The sequence below is a fragment of the Rhodnius prolixus genome, unplaced genomic scaffold (genome assembly GCF_049639745.1).
Source record: "Rhodnius prolixus isolate KJV_2025 unplaced genomic scaffold, Rpr scaffold_2, whole genome shotgun sequence".
Lineage (NCBI taxonomy): Eukaryota > Metazoa > Arthropoda > Insecta > Hemiptera > Reduviidae > Rhodnius > Rhodnius prolixus.
This window is the reverse complement of record NW_027411592.1, coordinates 23,637,759-23,653,605: the sequence shown is the minus strand read 5'-3', so window position 1 is coordinate 23,653,605 and position 15,847 is coordinate 23,637,759. Positions and strand designations below refer to the sequence as shown.

General features: G+C 31.0%; 2 protein-coding genes across 2 annotated transcripts; one reads left to right on the top strand and one right to left on the bottom strand.

Moving 5' to 3' along the window:
* Positions 1–146: 146 nt before the first annotated feature.
* Positions 147–3,634, top strand: LOC141450492 (E3 ubiquitin-protein ligase MIB2-like). Its single transcript, XM_074120993.1, has 5 exons — positions 147–454; positions 973–1,112; positions 1,186–1,382; positions 2,013–2,179; positions 2,443–3,634. Coding segments are annotated over exons 1-5 (747 nt in total). The 5' UTR covers positions 147–453; the 3' UTR covers positions 2,685–3,634.
* Positions 3,635–4,158: 524 nt separating this feature from the next.
* On the bottom strand, positions 4,159–15,685 carry LOC141450498 (lysosomal alpha-glucosidase-like). Its single transcript, XM_074121000.1, has 17 exons — positions 14,827–15,685; positions 14,574–14,728; positions 14,073–14,305; positions 13,733–13,937; positions 13,325–13,394; positions 12,887–12,988; positions 10,575–10,715; positions 10,282–10,398; positions 9,251–9,453; positions 8,609–8,742; positions 8,292–8,443; positions 8,024–8,166; positions 6,106–6,190; positions 5,856–6,040; positions 5,649–5,737; positions 5,285–5,466; positions 4,159–4,421 (listed from the first exon to the last, which is right to left on the bottom strand). The coding sequence occupies exons 1-17, from the start codon at positions 15,433–15,435 to the stop codon at positions 4,359–4,361; spliced, it is 2,868 nt and encodes a 955-aa protein (XP_073977101.1). The 5' UTR covers positions 15,436–15,685; the 3' UTR covers positions 4,159–4,358.
* Between the last annotated feature and the right edge of the window lie 162 nt (positions 15,686–15,847).

The following is a 15,847-nucleotide window of genomic DNA, read 5'->3' as shown; positions in this document are numbered from 1 at the left end:
AAGTTTCTTCCGCAAAACCAAAAAATTGTTATTTTTTAAGAAATATTAAATAAAATTTGTATTCATTATTTTAATATATGTTATAATTTCGTGATGTTATGTAATTCCAGCAGACGGAGGTTCCTTAAAATAAGTGTTTCTTTTAGACTGTATCTGTAGCTGTAAAACTTGTACAAATAACTACTTCTATTATCGTTATATTAGTCACTTTTATTGTTAAAATAATTTTGTTTTTACCGTCACTGCAAACTAACCTTTTCTTGTGGCTGCACTACTGACTGATGTTGAATTGATTATACAAAAATTAAATTGCTAAATACGGATTCTGTAATCTAAACAATCAGCTTTGGAACTTTCGGGTATCGTGAATGTGTCACTAATCAGCTGAATATTACTAATAACTTAAGTCTGTGAGTTTGAGTGAGGAATTTTTGTTTAAACAATAAAGGAATAAGTAAGTACAATCATTGCATTGTAAAGGACATTTTGAGTTAGTGATAAGTGGTACATACTTAAGTCATGCTGCACTGTGTTCTGTAGAAATCTAATTGGAAATCATTTAGTATTTAGTATCGTTAAAAACTTTTATTTTTTTTTTCAAACTGCCTAGAGCATTCAAAAAATGTACTTCCTTACTTTCCTTGGACAGGGCAAGACACTTTTACGGGGATGTTAATGTCCCTATCCCATAGCATTCATTCAGAACACACCCTTGTTGACGAAAATCTTTGTAGACCTAAAATTTTGTTGTAAGCAGCTTTCATACATTTTTATTTTAAACAGAATTTAAATTTCTAAAATCTGTGGTTTGGATGTGTGCAATTTTATAGGTTCAACTTCCTAATGTGTTAAATTTAAATTAAATTTGTTGTTAAAATTTGTTAAATTGTGTTACATTTAAATTAAATATAATAAATTTCAATAAAGAAACCAGGGTTTTGATGAATAAAGGTTCACCCTTATTGGTTTCAGTGCCAGTTATGGGCCCTACAGAAGCAAGAGAAGAAGCTAATAGCTTTCAAGTTGGGCAGGTAGTGAAAGTGAAAGTGCCCTTAAATGTACTTCGCATGATTCAAGAAGGACATGGAGGGTACACTCCTAAAATGAGTGAAGTAAGAGATTAGTATAATTAATTTTTCATTTAAATTTTCGAGTTTGGCAAAATATTTACACCTAGCTTTTTAGTCGATGCAATTACCAGGTGAAGTTACAGAGGTGACAGATAAAGGAGATCTTCGTGTAAGATATGCGAATAACATTGTGTGGACACTTAATCCAGAAGCAGTTCAAATAGTGTCGAACCAAGAAGTTGATGCAGAAGAAGAACCTGCTAGTGTTAACCCAATAGGAATTACAGCTAACTTTTTTTGTGTCCGTTGTAGGTCAGTACATTGATTTATAATAATTTTTTATAAGCATAAAGAAAAGCTAGCTTCTCTTTCCTTCTGTAACTTAAGAAATCGGAGATCTTGTCCGCGGTATTTAATTTTTTAGAATAGCTAATCCATCCCCTATCAAATTTCAATATTTTGGAAAACAAACCTCTTAATTATATTCTATGAAAAGAGGTAATAAAAGATTTACTCACTCTCCTTAATAATTGTAATTTAAGTTAAATATTTTCCATCCCTAAAAAGATCCCAAAAGTTAGAAGCAATTTCTTGACTGGGTAAAATCGCATTCAGTATTTGGACGTCGAAGTAAACGTTTTATTTTCTGTGCACGGTTCCGCACCACAGAACTCCCTTTACCTTAGTTAGGAGTCGCATGTGCCTACGTTGGTGGTCATTGCAGGTTTCGCTTTGCTAATAAGAGATGCCACTCAAACCCTTAACATCGCGAGGATGGGCAAGAATTCCACATTGAGCGTTGAAACGCGTTCGGCGACAAATATAACAAATATACATTGAATCTGAGTAAAATTTATATATATGTATGAAAGCTTTTTCTAGAGTATGAAGTAAAAGTTTTAACTTGTTTTAAAAATTTCTAACAATTAGGTGATTTCTTAGGGAAAGTCTGCGGATGACTGAAGCTGGTGAATGTTTCGTCTGTTCCGAGAATGAGGATATATGCACATTAGAGCCTTGTGGTCATAAAATTGTATGCATAGATTGCTCTGCAAGACTCAGAAAGTGTTGCACATGTAGTGAAATCATCTCAAAAAGAGTTGCTCCAGGTTGGTCCTTTTAAGCAGAGTATTACATACTTTTTTTCTTATTGAATTATAAGTTAGAGCGTAATAAACTGCTTACTTTTTTTTGATAAAATATTAGAGGTAACGAATCTAAAATATTTTTATATCAATGTCGTATGAATTAAGTTTGAAAAGTTGATTTTTTTTTTTAATTTGCTAGTGTAATTCCTTCTTGATTAATACGTAATATTATCTTTAAATAAATTTAAAAAAATTAAGAAGTTTAACTGTCTTCAAATTTGTAGATGGCAGTGAAGTTCAGTACATCCCGAGGGATCAGCGGCCAACAATTGATCGCATCCGCTATTTGGATATGCAAGTAAAGTCATTAGAAGAACGTATAACTTGTAATATATGTTTGGAACGAAGAGTAAACAGAGTTTTCAAATGTGGTCACTCTTGCTGCAGCAATTGCTCTTCAAGTTTGTACAACTGTCATATTTGCAGACTTCCTGTCACTCAACAAATACAACTGTTTTTAAGTTGAAATCTTTAATTCTGTGATATGAATTGAAAATATTTTCAAATGTGGTTGAATCCCCCTGTGCTCCTAGTAGATTTTATGTCATAAGAATACATGATTCTTTATATTTCTTATAGGTTTTGTAAGTTCAAACATAATCAGAGGTTGACTTTGGTGCAAACATTCGAACTTACCCTTATTCTGCCACACTCTGCACTTGCTGATTAAGTGAGCTAGATAGATACTTTTAAAGTTCTTAAATAGTAAAACATTTTAATAAAATTAAGTAAAGCTTATGCTACAATTATGCTCATATGCTGCTTAACAATCTTATACACAAAATATACAGAACACTTTAAATTCCCACTAATATTCATTAGTTTTGTTTTAATATTTTTATAAAAATGTTTTCCTGTTTGTGAATTTAGTAAGTATTTATGTATATAAGTATTTTATATTATGTACACACCAAGCAACATACCTTACTCACTCAAGAGTTGCTGGTGTCAGAAACGTTATCAATTGAAGTAAAATTTTGTACTTTTCACCAAACGCGTAGATCAGTCTCTGATATTGGATGAAAATCTGAAACCGGTCAGAAATATAAAAAAAACACGTGCTGTAAATCGAATCATGTCTAATTTTACATGAACATCTTTTTTAAATTGAATTAATGTACTTTTTTAAAATCTTTTATATAGAAGAAAAGATAAAATGAACTCAATTTGAAAAGGATTTATCGTAATGCGCATAAACTGTTTTTCATTCTTTGAAGTTAACACACTTTTTTTTCTTTTCTTTATAAAAATAATAATTAGGTCTCTTAATATTTTCTCAAACATTTGTCTCCTAATATACTTTTTTATTTTCTTTGTTATAATTATATTCATTTTTTTGGATTACTTATGTTTTGCAGTGTTTATAATTACGACAAATTAATACATATATCTGATATGTATTTTATTTTCATGATACTTGCTATTTCCTGAAAGTGGGTCAATTTTGTTTAACTCCTATGAACCAGTCATTAAGTTATTTTATTCTCATCTCCAGCTGTCCTCTTTGTTTCATTTAAAATATTTGAGTTGGTCACTTAAAATGGTCTTTAACATAAACTTGAAAGTCTCAAATTTTCGTTTCCTTCATTTTCCGTACACTTTTCTTACATCAGTATTGCTCTTAGTACTTTTAAATTTTAAGGTGGTTTTAAGTTAATTTGTTAGGAATATGTTTTTAATTTTGCGTTTCCGAGAAACTTTTTAAATCCTCTTATTTAGCGGAGAGTTAGTACATTACTGGTGGATATGTAAACCTACATTTTATTTAACTTACTAAATAAATTTAAAATAAAAGATTAAACATTTTTTAATAATAATATTATAATTGCTTTTATATATTTAAAAAATATCTTAACAAAATTATTTAGTTACACTTTATATCCTCTCTTCATACAAGTATATATAAAACTTCGTTTAACATAATAAAAATATGTTCATTTGATAGGAGGTTAAAGTTAAATACAAGTAATTTCGCTTAGGAAACTAGAGATGTACATTCTTAAACATGAAATAAGCGTCTTAAACCAATTTGACAGGTTGTTTAAAAATCAAAATTTCAAAATTGCATTATTGATCTTAATTAAGTAATGCCAAATCATTGTTTTTTATATTACTTAAATTTCACAAATGTTATTGAAGATCAATACCAAGTCACATTAAAATTTGTCTGCATCGGTAACTGCAAATCTTTCAAAATTAGTTCCTAGAAAAAAAGAATATTTCCAACAATCTAAGATAAATACGAAAAATTTAAAAATTTTTTCAGTTTCAATTTAAAAGAAAATATCTCTCAAAGAATGTTTTATGCTACTGACGAAAAAAATGAGATCATAAAAGACAGTTCACCAAAACCGGTTATTTAGAGAAAGGTCCCTAATCAAATTAATTATTTTATGCAGACTTCAATTTCATGATAACATTTTCTTAAATGGAAAATCAAAGTTGTCCAAGAAATTAACGGAACAATTCAAAGAATTATTAACCGTATTAAAATTAGGGTTCTCGAGTGGCTGGGACATGTTGGGTAATCATTAATCATTAATTCCTCAACTGCGTAGAAATTGTGGCGTAGAATTAAAGGATCCTTGGAAAATGCATAGATACATCTGATTAGCAGTAAAAGTCTGAGGATACTAACCGTCAGCTGTGGAACTGAATCAAAAGCTGGCATTGTTTAATAGAATAAAAAGGAAATAAACGCTTTTAAGGAAAATAGTAATTATGATCCATCCAATAATTCTTAAAAGATTGGATCTTTACTAAGACACTTCGTATCACTTATCAGAAAGTTTAAATGATAAAGAGCTAATAATTCAAATTTCGGAACCACAAACATTAATTTGTTATATGGAAGATCTTGACAAGAAACTCAAGTTGAACTGGAGCTGGAATGTAAAAAGAGAATGGAATTTACCATCAAAGATGGCAAAAGAAAGTAAAAAAACTATTTAAAAAAAACCGGCACTTTGAAAAATTGTTCCTGTTCTTATCTTTTTTTGTAAACTTTATATATATTTATTACGAAGAATTTTGTATCTATTTTAAGAAGGAACATTGAACACTTACTTTACTAGTAGAATTGAAATTAAATGAAGAAGTTTTTTGATTGATTGTTACACTCTGCACAGAATCCAGAGAAAATATTTCAATTCTGTGTATGAACAGACCAAACTGGTAGTCACTAATATCGTTGCAGCTCATCAAGGTATTGTTTGCAACACCAAAATATATGGTACTATATTTTCCAGCTGTAACAAATGAAATGTATTTTACAAACATTAGTTTAAAAATTAAGGGCTGTGAATGAAGTATTTCCACAAATCATTCTTAAAACTAAATGTATATAAGGTATAATGCATATGTAATGTCTGTAATATACTATAGTATGATATACGATTCATAAAGTATATAATGTATATATAATTCTAACCTATTGATTCGCCATCATCCCAAAATAACATACCCGTAGCTTCATTACTTTCATTTAAGGCTACTTTAAGAAAGAAAGGATTTTTTCGCCTGTAAAATGTAAAGGAAATAGCTAAATGTTTCAAAATCTATTTCATTAACTGAATATAAACGATACTTTAAAAACCATTAATCGTATACCCAAAAATTATTGTCCATTAATACTCACGTCAACGTGGTAGTAACTGCTGGTTCTTGCATGATCATTACTGTACCAGCTCTTAGCAGAACGGGAATCGTATCTTCAGGTGCTGCCAGAGCGTAAGTCTGACTTGAATTGCCAATTATTTTTTCATTTGTGTAAATGTCATACCATATAGAATTTCCCAAATATGTTTTCACATAAGTGAGACCCTGAAATGAATTGGCGTTTATATTTATTTCACTAATATGTACATACATTATTAAAATACAATTACCTCTTGCAACACTGGACAAATAAGCAACCCATCACCCCACATAAACTGGGAGTTGATAGTGTATGAAGCCTCATCTTCTGGAAAACTAATAAAAATAAATAATTACCGGAAATTAGGTAACATTAAAACGTGTCCAAAATAGAGCTTAGGAAAACAGTTTCCTGCTTGTACTGAACATTCGAGGTTCAACGTAGTCCATAAATATTTCTGAGCAAAGCCTCGCATTTTATAATAGATTTATAACTACCATTGAATTTACAAAAATTATGTACAAAGTTAGTTAAGTTTTAAGACTTTATTTTTATCACAAATATTATTATTTTACTATGACACGATTCTGTTGGGATATTAGTAAAAAAAATTAGCCACAGCAAAATGAAAAAAATAATTTAATTTGTAATTTTAATTGTTCAATCATTGCATGAGATTTATTACGCTGTGTTTAGAAAAATTTGTTTTGTGTTAAATAATATTGTTAAACAGACATGCTACCTTTGCAAATGGTGCTAACCATAGCTAACAACTGAACATACAGCATTGCTTCCATACAGGAGCAAACAATGAATTTTTTTTAAAGCGTTTTGGTTTGGTATAAAAATGAATTAATTTTTTAATTATCCTTACATTTAAAGTACTACATAATCATTTCAAGTAAGATTTCTTCTTTAAATATTTTTCCATTACAACCTAATCTCTTTAAAATATAACATTAATAATTGATAGCCATTAATAATTACGCTTATGAGAGATAAGTTAGGAATTCTGACTAGTCTTTCAGATAAAGGTAGCTGCAAAACATATGGTCTTGATTTTGGGCAAATTGATTTTTTTCAGATATCCGAAGGGCTCTACTTGTTGTTCGAAGTTAATTCAAGCAATATATGGACTGATGAGAAGGCATTAATGCCTGTGGAAGTATTACTGTGGTCGCATCAGTAATTCGAGCCATTTGCTTCATAATACAAATTTCACACTAGTGCAATCAAAATAGCGTGAATGCACAAAGGGTCATAGGAACAGCAAAAACCTCAGGCCAGAGCAAAGTGAAAAAGAGCGTTACGCGAAAGTTTATTACGGATTACTTCAAGTCTAGAAAAAGATTCGAACGATCGTAGTAGGCCTCTTGACAGACCACTGCAATCCGAAAAGATATGCATTGTTTAAGCCTGCTAACAGATGGCCGGTAAGGGTTTTACAGAAAGAAGAAGATAAAGGAATACAAATATTGCATATTTTCTATTCACTGGGAAAGGCGTTTATGTATGAGACTGTGGCACTATAAACAAAAAAAAACTTGTATCTTCAAGCGACCTAGGGGCATCTCTTCAGATTCTTAAATCTGAACAAATAGACAGAACAAAGGGACACTTCTACCACAGGGCACTAGATAAGCCTGCTATCGATAGTACAGGCTGAGTGGTAAACCCCCACTGAATCTGTTATTTGGATTTATGCCTAATTTTTAATAAAGATAATTATTTTTTGAATGTAGAAAACAGATTGATACATGTTCCTATAATAGATGTACGTAAATTAAGCCATTTAATCTTGCCTTAGAATTGGAATTCCCTAAATAACTTATATAGTCTACGTTACAATTAAATTTTTTATATTGTTGGAAACTTGATTTTTTCTGGGGAGTTTCAAGGAAGCGCTTCGAATTATAGTGGTTCTACAAATATTTGGGTGGTGGCTGAGTGACTTGTGTTTTAATAATTATAATATTGTAACACGATTGCTCGATTAGTTAATAGATTCAACAGTGTCGGACAAATCTATTATCTTTGCTACTGATAAGTCTTTTAAACTGAGACTATACTGATGCACTTTTAACTTATGCATTTACTAACAATTTCATTCTCTTTCCCATTTATTAAAAATATTATGCTTTAAACGAAACAAAAAACAAAGTACTCACAGATAAAATAAGGGTCTTATGACAGGAAGACTATTATTCTTAGATTGCCAGAATAATGTGTATAAATAAGGAAGAAGAGAATAACGTAACAAAAGTACTTTCTTTGTTGAAGAAACAATGCCGAGCGAAACTGGATCTTGATCCTATAGACAGACACATGTTTGCTTTATTGGTAATTAATAGTTTTTATTAAATAAATCACAAAGAAATGAAGTTAGCCGGTTAAAACTGAAGGGCGTTTAATTAAAAATCAATAAGAAATACTAACAATAGAGTCGTCAGAATTATGGTTCCTAGAAAAAGGATAAAATGCGCCAAGCTGATGCCATCGTTTACACATACTAACGGTTGTGTTACCATTAAAGCCACAAATATCAGCACCAACTAGATTAACTCCATACATAGACATCTGGATTATATCTGAAATGTAATAATTAGAAACAAATTTAGAATGAAAGAACTTCACTTGCAGTCACCGTTTTAGTGTAAATACAGAAGATATTTAGTTTTTTATCGAAACCTTAATTAATTATAAAAACAAACAATTAGGGAAGAATTAACGATAAATTTATGAAAGATAATTACCTTTAACTGACTGAGCCATGTCATCCCAAGTGGAAGCAACATCTCCAGTCCAATGGCCCGCATAATTTCCAATAGTTAGAGTAGATGATCGAGAAATTACAAACGGTCTCTTACCTCGAATTTGAGACAGAACACTAAAGAATTAAATCATATAATTCACAATGTAGGTTGCCGCTCGATCAAAAAGAAAATTTCGCAACCTAAAGCGAAAAATTAGTCAAGTAGACTATTCCCGCATGATAAAAAGAAAAGAGGTAAGAGATTATTAGCACTAAGATTAGCGTACTAGATTTCCACGCGGGAAGATCCCGGGTTCGAATCCAGCTTCTGGCCCTTAGATTTTCTCTTCTTAGGAGCTTCTTGCAGCTCACTGAACGGTGGTGGACAGAGTAGTCTGTAATGAGAGAACATTGTCCTGAGGCCGGCAGTGCACTGAAAAAAGCTCCGGGCGCCAATAACATTAGATACTGACGCGCCTAAAATTAAAAAAAAGTAAATAATTGAATACTTTAGAATTTGTTTCAACTTTTTTGTTACTTTTTGAGATTTCTAAATGATTCGAAATCAAAAAACGAACCTATTGGTGCAGAGCCCTTGTTTATATCTTAAAAGCTGAGGATTAATAAGTGTTCAGAAACTTACAAGCTAGTAACTCCTGCCTCAACGGTACCATATATGTTGTGTACATCATAATGTCGCCCTCCGTAATGTTTGGCAGACATACAAAGAGTGTGATAATTTAACGAATCTCCATCAACGGCAGGTACATAAGGAGGCTGTTCAAAACTATTGCTGGGACAACCCTTTATACTCCCATTGACAAAATTAGAAGGTTCATTCATGTCCTAGATCATTCATTTAATGATTAAAAAATATTCAAATAAAATAAAATTATTGCTAAGAATCAAATTACTTATTCAATTTTCCAATATTCTTTAATTTAATGTATGAGTATTTTTTGTAAACCCCTTTTAAACCAAATGTACTTAAATATATTAAACGTTTCTTATTTATAGCGCCTTTAAGAATAAAAGGTCCACTATTTATAAGAATTGTAAATAAAAAACCGAAAGCAATTTTTTCGGACATATTACTTCTTTGGTGTAATTTTTTTTTTTTAATTAAAAAGAATTAAATAAATGTATTACTACCGTAATCCTAAAGAATTTTTATTACATTCTTGTCAATGAATCAATTTTAACTACTATTTTCGAATTTTGTGCCATTTTACTGCTTATTTGGCTATTTAGAGTCGCAAATATACCATAAATTTGGAAAGAGAAAGGTTTTGGGGACGATACTGGGATGAATTATTTTTTAAGCTTTTAAATTAAGTTACACTTCAGCTTTTTCTGCGACATCGATTAATTTATTTTCTGAGCTATACTTTTTTTTAGCGTTGACATATTACGGCAAATGACAAAAAAAGATATGTACATTTTCTCTTCTAATAATCAAGGTACCAACGAAAGAACATCTTGACTGAAGGGTCCTACGCAAGAGGGTTGGTGCACACATTTTAGCCCAAAGAAACAAAATAAAAACGTTCCTTTAACCGACATTCCGTTCAATTGGCCTCTTCACGGAAAAAAAAGTTTTAGTCAAACATTGAACTGTAGTTTGTCTTGTTCGTTAACTTTTATCTACATTAAATACATAAGATTAATACTTACAAGCCACAGCCCATCAAATGAAAGAACTTTGTGAAAAGATTTTAGCATCTCAATCCAATAAGGAACAATTTTAGGATTAGTAAAATCCGGAAATACTGTGGAATTTTTGTTCCAGACCTATGAAATTAAAACTATGATACGAAAAAGTTCATTTAAAAACATTGCAATGAATCAGTAAGTAACTTATTCATTATAGAGCAAATATTGTGGAACAATCAATAATGCGGACAAATAACAATCAATATAAGTGATTATTACAGCCAATTCTAGAATTATTTATTTTTTTCACTTACCTTCCCTATAATAGGTTTTTTCCCATTAGAATCCTTAACGAAGATGTCCATTTCGATCCCTCGATCGTAGGGGGGATAGGTACCTTTGGGTTCGCTTCCACTCACACCAGGGTCTAGAATGGGTACGAAGTGCATTCCCTCCTATCAAAATAAAACACATATTTTATTATTACAAGTTAATTCAATGAGGGTTCATAATTTTCCATCAAGTTAATTCTTCAAGCCGACATTGCTGGAGAAATTTTTGAAACAGTTGCTTTTAACGAAAACAAAAATAAAAAATAAATTCAAAATCTTGGAATCAACCTAAATTTTTAACACATTATGAGAACGATTTCTCCATTACTTCAAACAGATCTTTTTATGACCGAAGCGTATTAATTTGATAGTACGGGTAAAATCATGAATGACATTAAACCAGCTTTTTTGAGTGTAAGGTGGTCCTATCTAAGTCTAGTGAGTGGTAAAAATAGGTTAAATGTGAGTATAAGGTGGTCCTATCTAAGTCTAGTGAGTGGTAAACATTGTTAGATGTGAGTGTAAGGTGGTCCTATCTAAGTCAAATGAGTCGCCAACATGGTTAAATGTGAGTGTAAGGTGGTCCTATCTAAGTCTAGTGAGTGGTAAACATTGTTAAATGTGAGTGTAAGGTGGTCCTATCTAAGTCAAATGAGTCGCCAACATGGTTAAATATGATTTATAAGTCTTGAGAGTCACCAACATGGTATAGATGAGACACCAGACTGGTAGAATGAAGGTGCCAAGTTTGGGAAAAGTGATAATATTGATAGAGAAGAAGCACCAGCTAGTCGGAATAAAGATGCATTGGTCCGATTCTGGTTTAACCATTGGCAATGTTTGGTTTTAAAAATTTAATCACTCAAATTTTGATTAAATTAAAAAATTTAATCGTCCAAAGTGATAAAACTAAATTTGGAATTTAATTCAATCAATTAAAATTCTGATTATTTAATTTTAATTTTAATCTTAATTTTTAGTTATGATTAAAAATTTTAATTGATTAAATTCCGATTAAATTAAAAGTGAATTTAATTTTAATCAACTAATTTTGGCCGATTAAATTTTTTAATTTTAATCATGATTAAAATTAAATTTCGGTTTAATTCAATTGTTTTTTAATTGATTAAATTTTTGCCCAATTCTGAAGTGGAGTTTAATCGGGTTTCGCTATGCAAGAGTATATTCGCTCATAGTTAGTTATAGCCCAGAATAACCATCAAAATTCAACATTGGGTTAGAAGAAATCCTCTTCGATTAGGTGCAATATGAATAATATATTAAAATCTTACACTAGTTGAAGAATTAGTACTTAATGGACATTAAAACCCTTCACTTGATTTATCAAGCTTGTAAACAGTATTTGTAAGAAATTTACCATTTTCTACTTCTCAACTAAGAACCATTGAAAGATTTAACATATGTATCAACATCAATCGAATAAAATATTGCATAATTTCTGAGTAAATGTGTACAACTACCAAATTAAAGACAAGATGCTCATTGACCCATCTTATTGTTTGTTGAACCTGATGAACTTCTTTAGGTTACAAAATACAACAATGAGGATTATAAAAGTTTACAATAGATGAATATCAACGTAACCATTTATTAATGGTCAAAGCCCCATGGCTCAATGATTTTAAAATATGAACTTACTGAGTTGATTTACTCTTTGTATTTAATTTGCCTTTGTTCAGGTAACTTTTATTATTCATGTCGACTTAATCTGACCTTTTATGCCTATTTTAAAACACGATGTCAGAAATCACCTCCAAAAGGCGTTTCTCAGTAGATTATAGCCCCTGCACAGACTACGACAGGAGAGAAAAGTCTCTATTATTGGTTTCATTGCGCGTAGTGTGCGATATCACCTTATATGGCACTTGCAGACCAAAGGAGATAACGAAAAAAATTACTTGTGAGAAAATCTTGAAAGCATGCGAGGTTTTCCTACTTGCACTTTAAAGAGTATCTGGACTATGTTTTCTTCACAGGCGAGAATTAAGTAATTAACCAAGAGCTTCTGTACAGACTGCGTCATGAAGAGGTCATGATTGCCGCTGCCAATCCTAGTTTGAATATTAGAACTTTAAAATGCTGTCGCAAAAACGATTAGTGGATAAAACCACGGACCTCGTAATGAGAGGGTCTATCTACTAAACCTCCAAGGGATGATACATTGAGATCTTCTTTACTTCTAAAAAATTACACAAATAAAAGAGAAAGACAAAAGAGTAGAAAACGTTAAATGAGTTGATAATTGCCTCACTTAGAGAAAACTTTATACATACCTGGTGTAATACGTTCACAAATTTTCCCAAATTTTTGAATGGAGATCCCAAAGTAAAATCATTCCTATTTTCCATATAATCAATGTCTACCCATTGTGTATCCTATAATCAAAACGACTGCTTAAAAGATGTTTCTAGCATGAAAAATTAATTGAACTATTGTAAATCAGAAGAAAAGTTTTTGTTTCAAAACAGCTCTTCACATGCGTTTCCCCGAATTTTCAAACTTTGCACCATCCCTTAGGGGTTAAGAAAAGTAGTTTCACAAAATTCATTAAAAAAAAGAATTTATTCTTGGTTCTCAACTGGCCTGTCTACAATGTAGTAACATATAGCATCACATGGGAAGTACTGTCCAAGAAATTTCGTAGTTAACTGTAATCAGTATTAACATTTCGCTACTCATAATTCGTAATTAAACAATAAATTACTGCTTACAAATGGAATACCGGCACTTCTTGTTCTATTCCACACATTTTCCAGGTCCTCTACTGATTTATAGCCAAATCTGGAAATTAATAATGTAATAATGAAACAGATCCCAAACGATCTCAATAAATAATTTTCCGAAAAATCAGAAATTCGAACATTTTGGTTTGCAGCACTATTTTAGAGTTAAGTGGGCACAATATTCCATAATACATCAGAAATAAGAAATACAGTGGTAAATTTCTTTTCTTCTTTTTAACGGCAAAAAAAATGTTGGATTCTAAATCATTAAATTAATTATTAAATGGTTAATTATATGATTCATTATTATGAATGAAATAAGATTAATTATTAGTCGTTAAATTAATATTGGATTAAAATCATTTAAAGAAGGGAAAATCTATTATTTATAATCACCTGCACAGATGAAAACCAAGGGACCAAAAAGGTGGAATTATAGTATTAAAATTCATTTGTCTCCATGACTGTTGTATTGCCTGAAGCGGTGAAGGACCAAGAGAAAACGCTATTGCAAGTGGTGGTCCAATAGTGCGGTAAGTTAATGCATCCGGCTGAAGTACGAAATCTACAATCAATATTGAATTTGATGTAAAAACAGTATTTAACCAATCTGAAATAATTCTGTTGCATATTTTTTAAGCGTTAATACCGTCAAATTATTAAATCAGTGTTTCTTATTTATTTAAAGATTATCTTGTACACACCAGTAGAATACCAGTTTAAGTAACTGGTATATGAGCGAATCCTCCGCCTTCCAAGCACATATACATAGGATAAAACCCATATCCATTTTTGTCATCTGTTGGCATAATATCGTGATTCCAAAGTGTTCTCACATTCCAGTTCGTACTTAGCGGCATGTTCGTTCTACCTTCACCCAGGCCAAACAAGTGTTTACAAGGAAGCTTAGAAGACATCTGAATAAACTGCTTTGAATAAATAAAACCTCCAATATCCCGACTGTCAATTCTAAATATAACCAAAAAAAGACAAATTTTTAAATGAAAATCCTAGTCTTTTTTAAATGTAAATCGCGTCAACATCCGGCCTCTCTCTCTTTACAGTCAACATTGTCCATGACAGGACAAAGATCTGTAAGAAGACCCAGGAAATTAAGTTAACCATGTCAAAAATATTCATGAATTTTAAAATTGTTCAGTTTAAACAATAATTATTAATAAGTTTAGAATCATAGTATCGAGGAACTAAAATTTTATTTTTACATTATAATGCTTACATAGATGTATTAGTGTTTTTTCTGACAATTTGGAAGCCATCCGAAGCTGAATCAATGATAAAATCATAGAGAACATTCTTCGTTACAACTCCAGTGCTTTGTTCATGAATATTTAAAATTTTCGGCAGACTTTTGCTTTCTTTAGGCAGTATATTCTAAAAAAAAAAAAATTAATATGATAATATGGTATCTACATTGATCTCTTGAGAACGCTCAATTCAAGATTTGTAAAAGATAATCTAATCCAAATTACCATCACAATTACATCATCGCTGACAAAAAGTACACTGAGAAGAAGTTCCGGTGAAATGTTAGGATAAGGTAAATTATAATTCAGCTTCATTTCAGCTGTGACCATATTTGCAGTTCTGTTTATTGAAGTATAAGAGTAACTATGAAAACTTGGTGGGAAGAAACAGTAAGGCACGCCGTTAGAAGATGAAGTAGAATAACAACAACCCCTTTGAAGACACGCTTCTTTTGATACCGATCCTCTAGGAAAGCAGTCAAATTTTTCATTTTGTTTAACAGAATTACAAACGCTTTTAGAAGGCTTCGGTGGATCTGGAAGCTTAGACTGATTAATTTTATTTTCTTCAATAATGCCGATAAACAGTTGAGGCTCACTTATTTTCAGATAATAATCATTCACAAAGCTACCGAATTCCCTGTTCCATTTCTTTAGTAAATCATTGTTTACAAATGGATAATGGTAGCTAAAATTCCAAACATTAAAGGTACACAGCAAAACAAAAGATAAAAGCGGGCAGCCAATGCTAAGAAAGTATACTAGCAGTTTTTTAATGAAGCTGGATCGCTTCTGAACACCTTCTAAAACTTCATACTCCCCCCAAAATATCATGTTCGTCTAGTTTACCTCTCCTACAATTAAAAATAAAGTGCGCCACAAAACCTGTATTTGAGCAGTTATTTCTTACTGTCTTGCACAATTTATTAACAAAAAGTATCCTTTCATTATCATTTTACCGGATAAATGAAACACACTCATTAAAAGAAATCGCTCAGCTAAACAAAATATTACTATTTCACCATGCAACGAAACGTCTGCGTTATCTGCACCTTCCCTCCGATAAAGATAAGACTAGCCATATAATTTTAAAATAAATACAAAATACTTGTAACCACATGTACGTTTTTGCTTTCAATGTTTTTAAATAATCGATTCATCGACAGAAAATCGATTATTTCATCCTAAATTTATAGCACTACAACATCTCAGAAATAACTGAAGATAAATATAAATAAACACGTTT

Excerpts from the sequence above, each read along its gene's own strand:
- LOC141450492 (XM_074120993.1), top strand. Across the intron at positions 1,113-1,185 it reads ACACTCCTAAAATGAGTGAA|TCGATGCAATTACCAGGTGA; the intron begins GTAAGAGATTAG and ends CTAGCTTTTTAG. Across the intron at positions 1,383-2,012 it reads TTTTTTTGTGTCCGTTGTAG|GGAAAGTCTGCGGATGACTG; the intron begins GTCAGTACATTG and ends GTGATTTCTTAG.
- LOC141450498 (XM_074121000.1), bottom strand. The coding sequence starts at position 15,435 with ATGATATTTTGGGGGGAGTATGAAGTTTTAGAAGGTGTTCAGAAGCGA. Across the intron at positions 12,989-13,324 it reads GAAGTGCCGGTATTCCATTT|GATACACAATGGGTAGACAT; the intron begins GTAAGCAGTAAT and ends TTTTGATTATAG. Across the intron at positions 6,191-8,023 it reads ATAAGACCCTTATTTTATCT|TTTTCCAGAAGATGAGGCTT; the intron begins GTGAGTACTTTG and ends TATTTTTATTAG.